The following is a 17716-nucleotide window of genomic DNA, read 5'->3' as shown; positions in this document are numbered from 1 at the left end:
GCGACCTATAATAAACCAAAACGAAAGAAATGAATAATTACAAAAACAAATAAGTCCAGCGCTCTTCAGAATAACTTAAAAACCAAACATAAGAAATGCGATTTAAGTTCACCAATGGCGAATCGACAATCTATATTGCAAATATTCAAAACTACTGAAGTAAATAATCGACCGTAATTGAATAAACGAAATAATTTAATTAATAATGGTGGTCAATAAATTATTACAGAGTACGGTATAGTTTAGGGCTAAAGCCTCAGGCTACGTAAATAGTTTAACTAATGTACAAGCTAGTGCATTTGCATCATTTCTGTACATAGCCAACTACATAAGTAGTTATAAATTGGCATCATTAAGTATATCTCATATTGTGAATACCTTCACAACGAGTTGCCATGCTATTGCACTACCTCAAATAAGTAACATCATTGCAACAAGAGGGCACCTGTTGAGCTCTGAAATGGCGCCGTATGGGTGATGATTTCCGCTGAGAATAAGTAACAATAGTCTTTTCCTATGGTGAAGCGTTACTTATTCGAGGTAGTGCAATATCATGGCGACTCGTTGTGAAGGTATTCACTATATGAGATATATTTAATGATGCCAATTCATAACAATTTATAACTACTTCTGTAGTTGGCTATGTACAGAAATGATGCAAATGCACTAACTTGTACATAAATTTTTACAGTTAACTTAAAAGATTTGGTGAACTCAAAATTTGAATTTCATAGGTCCCTGCATTCCACCAATCTCGCGGAGGACCGAGGGGTCTTCCTGTGGCGTAGGTAAATTGTCTTGTTTAATTAGTTTGGTTGGTTCGTTAATTAGTATCTTTTTTTTTTTTTGTTATGTTAACAGCAGTAGTCACTGAACATGATGGATGTCCAGCACTATCACTTTCACATGTTAAAAGAGTGATTAGTGTAATTAAACTGCTTGTTTATTAAGGGTTTTTTTTTATTTTTTTATTTGTAGATATCACAATGTGAGGTTTAGTCTTATGCGAAGATTCAGGTCCCCGCCTGCCCGACTTTTTATTCCTAGGAAATAGGCTAGCTGATATTAAAATGCATGCGGTTTACAGGCGCTGTGCCTTAATGACTTAATGACTTAATGCATAATGACTTAATTGCTTCCATAATAATTGAAAGTAAACCTTAATCCTGAATCTGCATTATGAATTTAATTAAATGTAATCGTTCACAGAGTATTTTCTAATTACACAATATAACAGTTCGAGGATTAATACGTAAATGTGAATTCCTTTATTAGACAAAATAAAGAAATGCCTACAAAATGTTTCCATCTGAAACCGAAACTTCCAGTAGGATTTTAAAAATATTTTTTTTAATTTCTCGTACACGCCATGCAAGGAATCTACAGAAGAAATACGAAAAAAAAAAAAAAAAAATGTTTTAAATTTTTCCATAGATATGTTTGAGCCGTTGCCATACTTATTTGATGGAGAACAAATAATTCCATTTTAGAAATCGTTTTTGTCAATAATTCCTTAAAAAAAAAAAAAAACAGTGCTACTTGGAAAAGAGTTTCGCTCGCCTGTAAAAAAAGTTGTTTCATATGTTGAAGGAAAACTAGGTTTTAAATCCCCTCTTCTTATACAGATTGTATAAGAAAGTTGTTATTATTTCAATTTAATTATAGATATTTCAACTCGTGTTATTTCAATTTAATTAAAATTTTAAAGAAGTGAACTTTAAATAAATTCAAAAATATTATTAAATATAGAAACTAGATGAGATAATTAGGTTACCTTTCTCTTCCTTCAGCTCTCCCAGATCTTGTGGTAGACCAAGATGCTATAGAAAGGACGTCTTATATTGATACGCTTCAGATAGCCTCCCTTCAATGTGCAATGGAAGAAAATTGCCTCTCTTCATCCGCTTATGATCGCAGCACACCAGGTGAGTGAGATTACTTTGAAAAAATATCACAATCTGATTTTTTAACACCAATGAAATCAAAATATTTGTCATTTGCGACTCTTTGGTATCCTTCATTAATGATTGAGGTGCATGTAATGACTGCAGAAGTGAGCAGGTTGTTACCTAATATAAAACTTTGTATAATAATTTAACGTACTACAGGTTATTTAATTATTTTTACTACATGCTTCAATGCCGACTGTTCAAGAAAATCTGATGATTATAGAATAATTTGCACTTATTCACCATCAGTTTAGTGTCACTCAGTGCGTTCTTTCATAACTCTGAAACCCTACTTTGATATCTTCAAGATCACCTCTCATTGGCCTTTGTTAGCTGCCGGAAGCAATATGCTAGAAGTATCCTCTTCATTGTTGGAAACGGAAACTAACATAAGGAAAGGTCAGGGCTTGTACAGCGGGTGTGAAATATACATGATCATGTTAAATCCAGAAATTTGGTGACGCTAGATCTCGTGTTTGCAACAAGAGATCTGGCATTGTGATGAGTATCTGTTCACCCTTAAGTTTATCTTCAATAACTTCCCTCGCTTGTTAATTTTTTTGTCGTCAGGAACAATAATAGCTGTTGTGTCCATCCTCATTATTTATTATTTTTTTTTATTTAAAAAAATCACTCAGTAAGATTTCTTTAAAGGTAACCGCATTATTTCACTAAGCAAAAGCATCATGTAGTTCACCCACTGTTAAATATTCATTACCAAAACCCTCTTAGAAGTTTAAAGATAATCTTTGTCCCTGTTATTTTTAATAATTCTTAGTCTTGAATAAGCTTCATATATAGATGCTTACAAAATATTTTAAATTCATTCAGCAAGACAGGCAAAGCGAATATAGGATACATGCCATAGATATTAATTACAGACGCCTCATCAGCTTAGCCGCCATGATGCTAATTTCAAATAACTAACCGCCTCTTGTATTTATATGTTAAATAAGTAGAAAGAATTCTAACAGTGAACCGAAACATTTTGATCCTACTCCACCATCACAACCAATAATTTACCAAACATTTAAAATTTTAAAAGATGTTTTGATCCTCCTAAAAGTGGTAAACCATATTCTTTGAGAACTACAGAAAATGCTCGGAGCATTGAAGCTCAAAAGTCAATCCAACAGCTGTATTTTAGTCTAAAATCTTCACAAGCATTACAGCACTCTCGTGCTTGACCACTCGACTACTATTTCAAACCTGTATCTAGCCGTAAATGATCATTCTGTTAGCAAGAGTGCAGTTTGTTGAGATTTATCGAAAATGTCTATTCCAGCGAAAAATTGATCCACGTCAACGGAGTGAATTGCCCCTGGGTAGTTGTTTTGCAGTTGGGAGGAATTCTTAGTAAGAGCTGATTGGTGGACTTCCTTTTGAGGATACTATACATTCTAGAGTTGGCATTTTTGCAATATTGCAAAAATATACCTCCCCAAACTTGGGGGAAAATGTTCTATATTTTATACGAGATGGTTTTTCCTTATCAGTTTTTCTCATTGCAAGAGAATTACTTAAACGTTTCCGAGCAAATGGACATTTCAATTATCCATTCACGCCGCCAAAGTCTCGATTTTTCCTTGTAATTTTTTTTTTTTTTCCTCCTATGGGATTACTTGAAAGAAAGGGGCACAATCTTAAACTTGGATCTCATGACACTGATTGCTCGGCAATTTCGGAAAATCTAATTGTGTGCTAACGACGAAGGGTTTTTTAACATACGCTTAAAAGAATTGTAGTTAAAAAGAAATTGTAGTTAAACATTGTAGTTAAAAAGAAAACCTGGTTTATATATCATTTCTTGAACTAAATATTAACTGACTTCTGACTTGTTCTGTATATTTTTGTTTTTGTTTATTTGTTTAGTAATGGCCGCATGGTGCAAAAAAGCCTTTGGCTTATGCTGCACCAGCCAAAAAAAAAAAAAAAAAAAAAAAAAAACAGAATAAAAACCAATGATAAAAATAAAATAAAATAAATAAATAATAATAATTAATAAAAGAAAAGGAAATTAAACCTATCATCCTATGCGCTTCCCTGACCCGAAGGTACTATCCAGATGACTTTTGAATTTCCCCAAACTGTCAGCCTCTACCACCAGTGTAGGCAACTTATTCCAGTAATTTATAACTCGCTGGCTAAAATAAAACTTCCTGCAGTCCAATCTAAACATTTCCCCCCTTAACTTGAATTTATGTCCCCTAGTTCTAGCATCATTTATAATCTTCAAAATTTCGTCCTCATTCATTTTACTGATGCCTCTCAGAGCCTTAAACACCTCAATCAAATCTCCTCTAAGGTGCCTAGTTTCCAAACTCTGCAACCCACATATTCGAAATCTTTCTTCATAAGGACGCCCTTTTGCCGATCTCACTAGGTTAGTTACCCGTCTTTGCGCCCTTTCAAGAAGCTCGATGTCTTTCTTTAGGTGCGGTCTCCATACTTGAACACAGTATTCCAAGTTTGGTCTAACAAAAGCCTTATATAATGGGATTATTACGACCCTATCTCTACTTGCAAAAGTTCGACAGATCATCGATAGGACACCATGGGGCCCTTCCTTGTAACCTGTTTACAATGCTCAGAGAATTTCATGTCTGATCGTATCGTAACACCCCAAATCCCTTTCCTCCAGTACTGGGTTTAGTAGAAGTCCACCAAAGTGAATAACTTATTTTGGGATTACTGTTTCCCAGGTGTAATACCTTACACTTTGTTGGATTAAAGCATAGCTGCTATTTTTCTGATCATTCCTGAAGTCTATCTAGGTATCTCTGAAGAGGCTCAGCTTGACAGAGATCATTAACTACTCTACCAATTTTAACATCATCTGCAAATTTAGACATCACGCCCTCTATCCCTTCATCGATGTCGTTTATGAAAATTAAAAACAACAGTGGTCCTAATACTGATCTTTGGGGAACCCCACTTCTTACATCAACCCAATCTGAGGAATAGCCATTTATCACAACCCTCTGCCTCCTGCCCTGAAGCCATCATGCTATCCATCTAAGGATTTTCCCAGTGATTCCAACCTGTTCCAGCATATAAAGCAACCGCTCATGTGGGACTTAGTCAAAAGCTTTGCAGAAATCTAAATAAACAATATCGAAATTATTCCCTAAATCCAGCTCGTGAGTGACCCTTTCAAAATAGCGAACCAGATTTGTTAAACATGATTTTTCGTTTTTTTTTTTTTTTTTTTTTTTTTTTATGAGAACCCCAAACACGAGAGGTATTAAACCTATAGTACTTAGTACCGTGCTTGGGTTGAAGGTTGAGAAGACGAAAGAAGATATTTGTTGATATTGGACTTGAACTTCTGTAGATTGTAATTTTCAGGAAATACGTATGAAGGAAGGTTGTTCCAGAAAACGGCAGTTGAATGAATAAATGAGGAAGATGAAAAGTTGGTTCTGTGGGTTTGAAGTTGGACAGTAAATGGATGTTGGCTGGTGGCGGCACGTGTTCGGACTGTTTTGAAAGAGAGAGCGGGAATTATAGAAGCCAATTCAGAAGAACAGTGCCCATGGAAGTATCTGTAGAAGAGGCATGCAGCAGAAACAGTGCGTCTATGAGACAGCGAGTGGAGAGACTCTGTTAGAGATGAATCATTAATTAACCGAACTGCCCTCTTCTGAATGGAATCAAGAAGCCTGAGAGAGGTTTTGGGGGCACCACCCCAGATGTGGGAACAATATTCCATGGCAGGGCGGATTTGCGATTTATACAGAGTGAGCAGCTGTTTGGGAGAAAAGTAACGCCGAGAGCGAAAGAGAAAACCAAGTTTTTTAGATGCAGAGGAAGCAATATTTGTAATGTGCTTGTGCCAAGAGAGATTAGAAGTCAGGGTAATCCCCAAAAGAGATATATCATTTTGCCTAGAAATCGGAGTGTCACTAAAGATAAGCATAGGAGCAGAAGAATCCTTTTTGCGAGATATAAGACAAGATTGAGCTTTAGAAGGGTTGAAATCAACTAAGTTGTCTTTGCCCCACTGGAGAATTACCTGAAGATCGGCATTTAAGGAATTGGCAGCAGATTTTCGAGAACTTAAAGCTGATTGAGCTGGACAAGGTTTCTCAAAATGGAAAGTTGAATGCAATGTGCTATCATCGGCAAAACTATGGATAGGATTTCCAGTCAATGGAAGAAGGTCATTGATATACAAGAGGAAAAGAGTGGGGGAAAGAACTGAACCTTGGGGGACACCGGCATTAGTGGAGAAGTTAGAAGACAGAGAGCCATCTACCATCACCCTCAGTGAGCGATCAGAAAGAAAACTGGATAACCAATTACTAAAAACAGTTGGCAAACCATAAGATGGAAGCTTGTTTAGAAGACCTTTATGCCAAACACGATCAAAAGCCTTTGAGATGTCAAGAGCAACTACTGGTGTTTCACCGAACCTTTCCATTGAATTAGTCCATAAATGGGTAACATAAGCCAGAATATCACCAGTGGATCGACACTGACGGAATCCATACTGGCGATCGTTGATCAGACGGAAAGTTTCTAGGTAGTTTAAGAGTTGGCGGTTAATTGATTTCTCCATTACTTTAGAAAGAGTAGAAGTAATTGCAATGGGACGATAATTGGATGGGAGGGATTTGTCACCCTTTTTAGGAACTGGCTGGATATGAGCAAATTTCCAAGCAGAAGGAAAAACACCTTTGGAATAAGAAGGAAAAACAGAAGGAAAAACACCTTTGGAAACTGAATATCCTTGAGAATTTCAATTCGATCCAAATGATCCTGAATTCCACCCTTGATCATTGACTCCATGATTTTCCTTACCGCTGAAGTCAGACTGACAGGTTGATAGTTTCCCACTTCACTTGATAATTTCCCACTTCACCCTTATGTATTGGAGATACATTGGCACTTTTCCAATCCAAGGGAATCTCCCCAGAGTCTAGTGATGCTCGCATAATTAGCCTCAATGGTTCAATGCACTCACTTGCCGCCTCCCTTAAGATTATAGGGTATATTCCATCAACTCCAGGAGCCTTACTGGCCTGTAGGCTCGAAAGTTTTTTCATTAAATAATCTTGCGAAATTTCAATATCATTAATTACATATTTTTCAACTTCTCTCCCACAATTTCCCATTGCCACAAAAGGTTTTTCATTTGTAAATATCGATACAAAATAACACAAGCATGCATTTTATGTGTGTGTATATGCGCGTGTATGTTTGTGCGTGTATATGTGTATATGCGTGAGTTTGTGTGTGTGTGTGTGTGTGTGTGTGTGTGTGTGTGTGTGTGTGTGTGTGTGTGTGTGTGTGTGTGTGTGTGTGTGTGTGTGTGCATGTATGTTTGTGTGTGTGTGTATGTGTGTGTGTATATATATGTGTGTGTATATATATGTGTGTGCGTGTATATGTGTGTCTGTATATATGCATGTATGTTTGTGTGTGTATATGCGTTTGGGTATATAAATGTGTATATGCGTTTGGGTATATAAATGTGTATGTGCGTGTATGTTTGTATGTGTGTATGCGTGTGTGTGTATGTTTGTGTGTGTGTATGTTTGTAGTAGTAGTGGCATGTGATGCAAGAAAGCAAGTGTATGAGCTTATGCAGCATCAGCCAAAAAAAAAAAAAATAAATAAATCACACCATCCCCTCCAAATGCCTGTCCAGTTCCTCTTTAAATTTATTCAACCTATCAACTTCCACATCGACAGATGGAAGTTTGTTCCAGCAATTAACCACCCGCTGGCTAAAGGCAAATTTCCGCACATCTATTCTACATCTGTCCTTTCTTAATGCCTCTATTTAAATATACCAACTAAGGAAGAAATGCACAGTCAGGTAAATTATGATTATTGTTTTTCGGTCTCACGCTTGAACTTTGCTATATGTGGTACAGCCATAGATAAGTTTTCTTGTCCGCGGAAAGTTCAACTACTCTGCTTTCCTCACCACTAATCCTCCCTCAAGGTCGCTCCTTACATTAAAGGCTCCAATTTAACCGTAATTGGGTGTGGAGTGTATAGCTCTCCCCACTACCGCACCTTTCATTGAGACGTAAGTGAAATCTCTGGGCAACGCTCCAGATTTAAGTCCAACATATAAGTAACGCTTCTACGGTCTCGATCCTTATAAATATGGAAAAGAAACCATCTGATATGACGGAGCAAGTATGCAGCATTTGTATCATTGTAAATAAATACGCCATTAAATGCTTGCGATGTGGCAGCGTCATTAGGAGCTGCTGTTCCCAAGTTGACATCGGCGCTTAAATCAAAGCAGACAAAAAAAGTTTCTCTGCTCAAAATGCAGGTCCCACAATAGCGTAGAACAACGGGAAGAAATAAATGCAGCAGAATCTCACGTCATAGACAGCGGCGACTCAGAAACTGAAGAACCTTCCCCACATGTTTCCGACAACTTCCTGGCAACGGAGCTGAACGAGAAGCTTAATGGCTCATTAATTGATATCTTAGGTTGTGATGCATTCCCAGACGATTGCATGCACAAGAAAACATATGAAGATGGAAATGATACTCTTGACTACATTTAAGAATTAGGCTGTAGTGAGGCTCGGAATGATCAAGAAAGCAAAACACATCAGCATTACTCTAAGCATGAGTCACAAATGCTAAAAGAGTTACTCGAGGAACTCCTCCTTCCGATTCACAAAACTCTGCAAGGAATCAAAGAAGAAAACCATGAACTGCATGAACAGAATAGAACGTTAATGGTCAAACAGAATCTAATTGATGATAAATTAAACACAGTCCTAACTCTACGTGAAATTAACGGAACAATCGGACGAAATATTCCGATACTCGAAAACCCACAGGCATTTCAAAACTTGCAAGGGGAAAACCGATGGAGAACCCGCACATTAAATCACAACGGACGACTACTCTGAAAGGTAGGGCAGAGTTGAAAAATGCTGATCCCTACAAAGAGAAGTCATCCCCTCAAATTTTTGATAATTCAAAAAATCAATCCTCCAATAAAAGAAATGCACAGGTCGGAAAACGGTCCAGCGACCGCTATCCCTACTTCTAGTTTTTCTGCAAACCAAGATTGCAATAAAAAGAAATCAACCCCTCCATGAGAGACAAACAAGAATCAGAAACCTACTTATGCTCAGGCTGTTTCTCTGCCGACAAAATCGGCCCCTCAAAATTACACTAAAAAGGACCTCCTCACCTAAATGCCCATCAGCAACAACATGCCATACAGACAAATGGTGATCCTACTGATCATCCTCCAACATCCCAGCCATCTGATTATCACCCTTGTCTTGCAGAAAGATACAGCATCACCTCAGTTCAAACAAGAGGAAAGCTATTTGTCTCGCGATTTGAACCCAGTATCACACCGAGCATCATTAAAGAAATGAGCGTAGACGGGATGGGTATCGACGTAGAAGTACGAAAAGTATGAACAAGACATCCGGCATATTCCTCCTTCACTATCTCATGGCCTATTAATTGCGAAGCACGATTACCAGACAAAACCATTTGGCCCAGTGGCACCCTGGTTAAACGCTTCAGGGAACATGCTTCGAGGCCCTCAACTAGGGTAGCGCAGTAGCAATTAAGGAATTCCTCATCAGTCTCTCTTTACCTTCAAAATGTGCGCAGCATAGCCAATAAACTTCACAACTTGCAGAATCTTCTATTAAGCTCGGAATATGAATTCATCTGCCTGACAGAAACCTGGCTCAGAATAATAGACAGCTAGATGCTCTGGCTGACAATTTTGGTTTTAAATGCGTTACAAGAGGAAGAGAAAACAAAAGAGGAGGAGGAGTAATGATACTCTATAAGAATAATTTCTCTGTAATTAAAAACCAAGAGTCACACTCGGAAAATTTTGAAGGCGTGTCAGCAACCTTCAGAGAAGGTACAAAGAACGTAAAAATATGTATTCTATGCCTTCCATCCAACCATAACAGCGAAGCCAGAAATGAACTCCTTACTTGCCTCGTCGCAAACTTGAACCCAAATGTAGAATCTATCGTGATGAGAGATTTGAACATGCCTCTTCCTAAGCACAAAGATGCAAAGAGCGAATTGGATGATACTATGGAAACCCTCTCAATGAAACAACTTGAAACACCCCTCACAAGAGGTACACAGCGCCTTGACCTGGTTAATGTGATGTCTCAGTTAATGTGATGTCTAGAGCAGTATACTATACTGCTCTAGACATCACATTAACTGAGAGTAACGGGCTTCGCTTCTGATTACATCCCTCTCTCAATCCAAGCAAACATAAGAAGTCAAGTTTGTACACAAAAAGAGAACTGGAGTGGGAAAACAACGCTGATGTTATCTTTTTAACCAAGACGTAATTTTGAAACGACTCGTGAATTTCAACTTGCAAAATCTCTTCCAACTCCCCGTAGACGATGCCTTAGAAGCACTTTCGGATACCCTTCACTTTATTGCTCTTGAGGGGGCATCAAAACGCATTAAAATTTCGGATCGAGCAAATTCCTTGTTTAGTCCACAAGTAAAATACGCTTTCAAGAACAAGCAAAAACTCTTCATAAAATTGAAAAAAAAAAAAACTGAATACCCACCTGATTTATATTCAATATAAAGAAGCTAGAGCACGGTTCATTCGATTGAAACGTCAAGCCCACTATGGCATGGTGCGATCGCATTTACAGTAAGGAAGCAGGATATCTAATAAGAAAAGGCGTAGGATATAATTCCCGAACACATCTTCTCAGAATGGATCCAAGCCACCTTTGGAACTCCTCTGGCAGAAAATCATGTTGACAGTGAAGCCAACACACAGAAAATCCGTGAAGCAATCAGCAACCTGAAGACAGAGGTCTGTGCTGAACTGTCTCAAATCAGTATCGTTAGAGATGACGTTAAATCCTCAGGAATAAAGCCACAATTGGGCCTGATAAATTCCCGCTCTTCATGATTAAGATCAGCAGTGTATACATCATAGATCTGCTCCTTCACATTTTCTACAAAATTTTAAGTGAAAACCACTTTCCGAAGATATGGACTACCTACTTCGTTAAACCTGTTCCCAAAAATAACAATCCTAAATCCGCCAAAGACTACAGGCCTATTGCAATTGGGTGTTCGTTTCAAAAAATATTTGAGAAATCCATTTTAAATACCATCAGCCATTACTGCTTTGGGCACAGACCGGAATACCTTCATTCAGTGATCCCACAAAGATCTACTACCACGAATGTTATGGAGACTATTTAGAATCCAACACACCTTCAACTTCAAACAGCAATTAGAGTATACCAGGTCAAGGCACACAGCGCCTTGACCTGGTATACTATACTGCTCTAGATATCGCATTATAATTGACAGTACGACGCGCTTCGCTTCTGACCACATCCCTCTCTCAATCCAAGCAAACATAAGAAGTCAAGCTTGTACACAAAAAAGAGAACTGGAGTGGGAAAACAACGCTGATGTTATCTTTTTAACCAAGTATATAAAACCAGACGTAATTTTGAAACGACTCGTGAATTTCAACTGGCAAAATCTCTTCCAACTCCCCGTAGACGAGGCCTTAGAAGCACTTTCGGATACCCTTCACTTTATTGCTCTTGAGGGGGCATCAAAACGCATTAAAATCTTCTTATACGTTGCATATGCTTTTGACAGTATATCCATCTCGGCTATTACTATCATCTTGGAGGAATACTTCCATATAACTGGGCACGTGTTAGCTATAATAACGAGTTTTTTGAGGGAGAGACACATAACTGCCATAAATGGAATTTCCAAAGAGACCTACCAAGTCAACAGGGGAGTCCCACAAGGTGGTGTCCTCTCAGCTAGAAGAAAAGCTTTATTGTACAGTAAAGATACAGATACAATAATGTGCCCACCACAGCCAGGCGGCCAGGGGCTTGACAATGATATGGGGTAATATAAAAATATGTACAGTATAAAAGATAACATAACAATTAAAAACGTAGCATTAATCATTCAATAGATATGAGTATGTACATAGTTATGAGGCAGACAGTACACCAAGGTATGTACACGTTCATATGTACAAAGCACATATTTAAGCATATTCACACAAGTCAGAATATTTCACAGTGCCAAATTGATGTTCGGTATTGCATTTTCTTGTGAAAACAGTTCGTCGATTTTCCTGTGACGTGCCGTTCTGCGCCTCATAGCAGATAGCAGGTGGAGGTATCGTGGAGGTTCGTATGAGTCGACATCAGGGGCCAAACAAAAGGGGAACAAGTTCGGCCAACGAGCGCCTGTAATTGCGATTAGAAGCGAATTTCTGGAGGTCAACTCCGATCATTAGCAGGGCTTGTATTGTAGTGAGTACTTGGCCAGGTAGGAATCTGTAACTGATCTTCAGCCTGTTCCGTTGTAGCTGAAGAAGACGGGTGGCTCGTAAGTAAGGAAGTGGAAACATGCCACTGGCATATATCCCAGAAGTCAGGGGAGTTGATTTTGCCAGCCAGCATTTTGACTGTGGTCACAGTTCTCCTCATGCTGATTATTTGAGGCAGCCGCGGGATTTGGAGTTGGTCGGCCATGCTGGTGGTCCTCTGCTGGGGGGGGGAGTCGATGTTTGTGGGTTGCCCACTTCAATATCCAGTATTCATTGGCGAAGATGGGCTTCATGAGAGAAGGTACTGCGGATGCCCATATTTACTCTCTTCGCACCAGAACTGCATCCTTTCCTGACTCAAAAATAATTTGTCGTATATGCAGACGACTTGAAATTTTTTATCACCTCCAACGACCAAAACACATCCTTACAACGCAACAATGAAGCAAACTCCAAAATAGCCGAGTTGCAATAATACCTTAATTGCATGGGGCTCCGACTAAATTAACACAAGACAGCACAAATGGCTTTCACCAACAAGGTAATAAAGAACCACATATCAATACGCGTAAATGGCAGCATGGTCAAAAAAGTCACAACACATATTGATCTTGGTCTGAAATGGGACGAAAACCTAAATTTCACACTCCATTTCGGACATGTAAAGAAGAAAACTTACGCATCGCTATGGACGTCTAGACAAGAACTGGTAGGTATCACGAACCCTGACCTTATTAAACAATATATTTTAAAATGTGTCATCCCCATCCCTCTCTGGGCATCTCAGATTTTCTCTGCCCCAGATACTATCATCAAGGCTTTCCTGGGTTAATAGTACTGGATGCTGAGATGGTTAAACAGGATCACTACGCAGCCATTTACAATCTCAAGGGCTGTTTTATATGCCAACTTGAATGTCACGCCTTGGTCTCACGTAATTGTCACCAAGAACATTCTCACGCTTGCAAAACTGCTGACCGGGAGACTCGACTCGCCGAAAACTGACTACCTGATGGCTCGGCACCGCATGACGCAAAGGTGGACGAATAGAACACCATCCCCTCCAATCAGTAGCGCGCTCACGCAGCTTGGAAGCCTTCGGCGATTTTTTCCTTCTAACACCATTAAGATCTACAACGATCTTCAAGCAGACCCAGAAAAGCTTTGCACAGAGAAGAGGTACAGGACTGAAATGTTTCAGAGTGCATTACTCCCAGTGGCGGATTTAGCACTTGAGAGGCCCCAGGCGCAATTCAATTTTGAGGCCCTATAGCACTCGCTCTAGATTTGGTGTAGCAGTTTTAATCATTTTGTCATTTGGTGTAGCAGTTTTAATCACACACAAACACACACATATATGTGTGTGTATATATATATATGTGTGTGTGTATATATATGTGTGTTTGTGTGTGTATATATATATATATATGTGTGTTTGTGTGTGTGTATATATATATATGTGTGTGTGTGTGTGTGTATATATATATGTGTGTGTGTGTGTATATATATATGTGTGTTTGTGTGTGTGTGTGCGGGTTTATTTATGCTCTGTATATGTATTTTTATCTATGTTGTTTATATGCATGTGTGACTATAGCGGAGACCACTTATACGTTGTTCCACATGCACCAGGGTTCCTAGTTCCTGTCAGTGAAACATGGCACACACCATACAACCGCATCCACTCCCCCTTCACTTTTGAAATTATGCATGGCGGATCAATAGGATCATGTTGACGCAAAATCAATACACGGCCTCCACGATGTGCAATAAATAACGTGGCCCATCCGACCAGCACACCTACTTAGTCTTTTAACATCCAACTGGCATGCTTTTTGCACCAGGTGAGTCTTTTACGCCGATGAACCTTGGTTAGGAGAGTATGGCGTAGAGGCTGTCTGCTGGTATAGCCCATGTGTGCGAGTTTGCGACACATGGTCATGCCAGATATTGTGCTGGTTTGGCCCGTGTTGGATTGGGTTGTCAACTCTTCAACAGTGCTGCGCCTGTTCGCCTTTACGAGTCGTCGGATCCGTCACTCACCTCTAACATCAACCTTTCGCTGACCTTTGCAGTTTTGTCACATCGGTTCGTCGTTTTACCATTTTGACGCCAGTCCTGTTACACTTTAACTACGGCGGCTTTCGAATACCCCACCAGTTCAGCAGTTTGAGAAATCGAGGCTCCAGCTCTTCGAGAACCCACAATCTCTCCTTTATCTATGCTGCGTAGGTCGACTAACTCCGCACTCTCGTACCACATGTGGTCAACGGGTCGCATTCAGTTTTCATAGGGGTGGTCATAATTCAGTGATCACTCAGCCTAAATCAAATACTGGAATTCCTTTCCAATCGATAACGGCGTATTGGCCAATTGATGTTGACTTGTTGAACATTTTGGAATTACTAATATTTTAATATTTATTAAAATAAAGATTATTAATAATATATTCGACTTCACACTTAGTATCAAAGGAAACACTATGCTGTACGAATGCTGTAATATCGTATACTTATTTATACTACAACTAATTGTGGGATAGTTTCTCACAATTTAGGGTTTCATTGAGAACTGTATAAGAAATATATGCTGTCTAATCGAACCGCATTCTAGTTTATTTCTTTATGTTACTTAGAATTTCCTGCAGTGAACAGTTTTACTTCGCAATTTAACTGTTTATGTTCCTTTTAATTTTCAGGCTGGCAGTTTCAGCAAAGACGGCTTCTTCGTTTCACCGCAAGGATTGGAAACTTTGGGAACACCGACTTCCGTCCCTTTCGACCTAAGCACGCGTGGCAGTGGCATGCTTGCCATAAGTAAGTACAGTATAATATATGAGCACTACCGAGCTCGCTAAAATTGTCCTAGTTGCATGATCTTCTTAACTGAAAATGTTCAATTATGATTTTATGCCATAAATACAACGGATATCTTTGTTTAAGCAGGCATTACCTAATCTGTTCTCACAGGAGAGCACAAATGATCCAAATTGGAAACGAATGTTTCGAAACACCGAGAAAATAACCTCTATATGAGGTCATTTTCTACATCTTCCCTTCTAGCACACTAGACAGTCAAAATTTCAAGAAAAATAGTTTTTCCACTCTACTTTTTACTAAATTTGTACGGAAAATCGATTTTTAACGAATCCTTTTCTCTAGTGCTCAAGCGCGTCAAGCGCTTCAGCTTTAGCTCACCTTTAAGGAAAAATTTATAATAGGAGGTCCCTGATTTCTGCAGAATTGTATCTGTTTGGCTCATCAGCATCTCTCTCTTCTCTAATCATGGTTGGCTCATCAGCATCTCTCTCTTCTCTAATCATGGTACCCATTGTTTTGCATTTTGCTTATCCCTCATTTAATGCCAGGTCGTAAATATGCCATTAAGGTTGATTTGCTGTTTCAGTTGATCGCAACCAAAGAACGATAATCATGGAAGGAGGACATCTAGAGAAAAGGTGAGCTGTTATCAGGCGAATTAATACAGATATACTTTGCTTCAGGAGTTTTGAGAGAGAAAGTAAAACAGTGATAATCTTTAGATTCTAATAGTCTTGAGCACCAGGCCACCATTCGGCCTAATCTCACTGTAAATTTAAATAACTTTAGTGTGCATTCTGCATTGCCGAATTTCTTTCCGCTGGCATTCTTCAGTAGTAGACAAATTATGAAATCGAGAATATGGGCAGCATTTCGTTTATTCTTATAAATTAGTTAATGAAATATTGCATTAATTCTTTTATCATAAAATAAGTAAACAATAAGTCATCTGTATTCAAATAAATGATGTAGCTAAAATAGTTCGGTGAACTTTTTTCGGTAGCTAAAATAGTTCGGGGATAGAATTTCCGTGTTGGTTATGCCGTCACGACTGCGTTGTTTGTCCTATACGTATTAGCAGCTTAATTTAAAATTCATTCGTGTGATCAGCCCGAAAATCTAAACTAGAAAGAGTTAGGAATGAAGACATAAGAAAAGCAATGGACTCTCAAATAAACATCATCGAAAAAATAGAACAAAAAAGATTAGAATGGTATGGACATGTTATTGAGATTGGGGGAAGAGAGATTACCTAAAAAAAAAAAAAAGCAATGAAATGAACACATTCCCCTAGAAGGAAAAGGAGAGGAAGACCTAGAAGCACATGGATGGAGGGAGTGATGACGGCTATGGAAAAGAGGGAATTGAAGAATGGAGACTGGGAGGACAGAAAAGTGTGGAGGAACAAAATTAAATTATATATATACAAATATATATATAGGTCGAGGATAACTGTTGATACAACGGAAAAATCCAAGAAGAAGACGTGTGATATATAATTAATTATTCTGAAGAAAATTATAAACCAATCCCTAAATTAAACTTTTTTTAAAAATTTTATACACCTAATTTTACAAAAGTAAGAGGCGTTTCTCAATAATACTTGCAGGATTAACTTGCGCGGCAATGTGATGATTTCGGACTGTACAATACATTAAAACCATTTAAACAAAATATTCAGTGACACACCTTGATAGCAATTTAGAGCTCTGAAATTCGCTAGAAGAATGCTTACAATTAAATATTTCTGTACATCGATCTCTTGTATATTCATAAACTCTAGCGAATAGTTATATACATGAAAATATATCAAACTGTAGGCGCCCGTGTATATTTATTAAATTTATACATATTTTTTAATATTTTTCTTTAAAATTAATGATTTGTTGTTCGTTGACTTCCACCCTACTGAAGTCATGGGCGGACACAAACCGTAACTCTGATTGTAATTATCAGAAAATTCCAAATTTTTGGGTGTGCAAAGCAGTGTTAGCAGACCATTGAAGAAGACAATATTTACATAAGTAACAAACTTTTAATGAGCGTTATATAACAAAATTTACATATATACATACAAATTAAAAATTTGAATTTACATATATAGGAACTATGATGCAAGACAATTTACCATCTCACACACATCAATTATTCTCAAATATTCCTCATATGTATACATAATTTATGTTGATTAGCACAACCCTTCCTTTCCTCTCTCCTTAGTGGTAATCTCTCACACATAATTTATAAATTCCACCTATTGCTTAGGAAGATGTGCTTCTCTTCCTTTACACATATCACTTTACATCAGTTGTCTCTTACTACAAATCACTTCTTTCCATCAAATTACCCATCTATCAAATCGTATATCAATTCAATTACTATTTTTCATCGCTTACATCAGTAGTACTTATTACCAATCACTTATTTGTATCCAATCACCTATCTATCAACACATATCAAATCAGTTACTGTTATCATCACCTTACATCAGTAATACTTACTGCAAATCTTAGTTACTCCCCTAGTTACTCTTAGTCATGTTAGAACTCCCCCTTTCCAATACAGGGCAGGGTTCCACTTTTCTCTCAAATTTCTCAATAAATACATTTCTTCTTCCCTTTACACAT

The 17716-nt window shown here is 38.1% G+C and overlaps 1 protein-coding gene across 1 annotated transcript in view; it reads left to right on the top strand.

The window, feature by feature from the left end:
• Positions 1-17716, top strand: part of LOC150085724 (lysyl oxidase homolog 2-like) — a 286714-nt gene that overhangs the window by 209186 nt on the left and 59812 nt on the right. Inside the window, exons 5-6 of the mRNA XM_090374205.1 lie at positions 1791-1925; positions 14969-15086. Of these exons, the coding sequence (XP_090230331.1) occupies positions 1791-1925; positions 14969-15086 (253 nt within the window). The remainder of the gene's footprint in view (positions 1-1790; positions 1926-14968; positions 15087-17716) is intronic.

The sequence above is a fragment of the Mastigoproctus giganteus genome, chromosome 5, assembly GCF_048544385.1.
Source record: "Mastigoproctus giganteus isolate SK-2022 chromosome 5, ASM4854438v1, whole genome shotgun sequence".
NCBI lineage: Eukaryota > Metazoa > Arthropoda > Arachnida > Uropygi > Thelyphonidae > Mastigoproctus > Mastigoproctus giganteus.
This window is presented reverse-complemented; position numbering and strand designations above follow the sequence as displayed.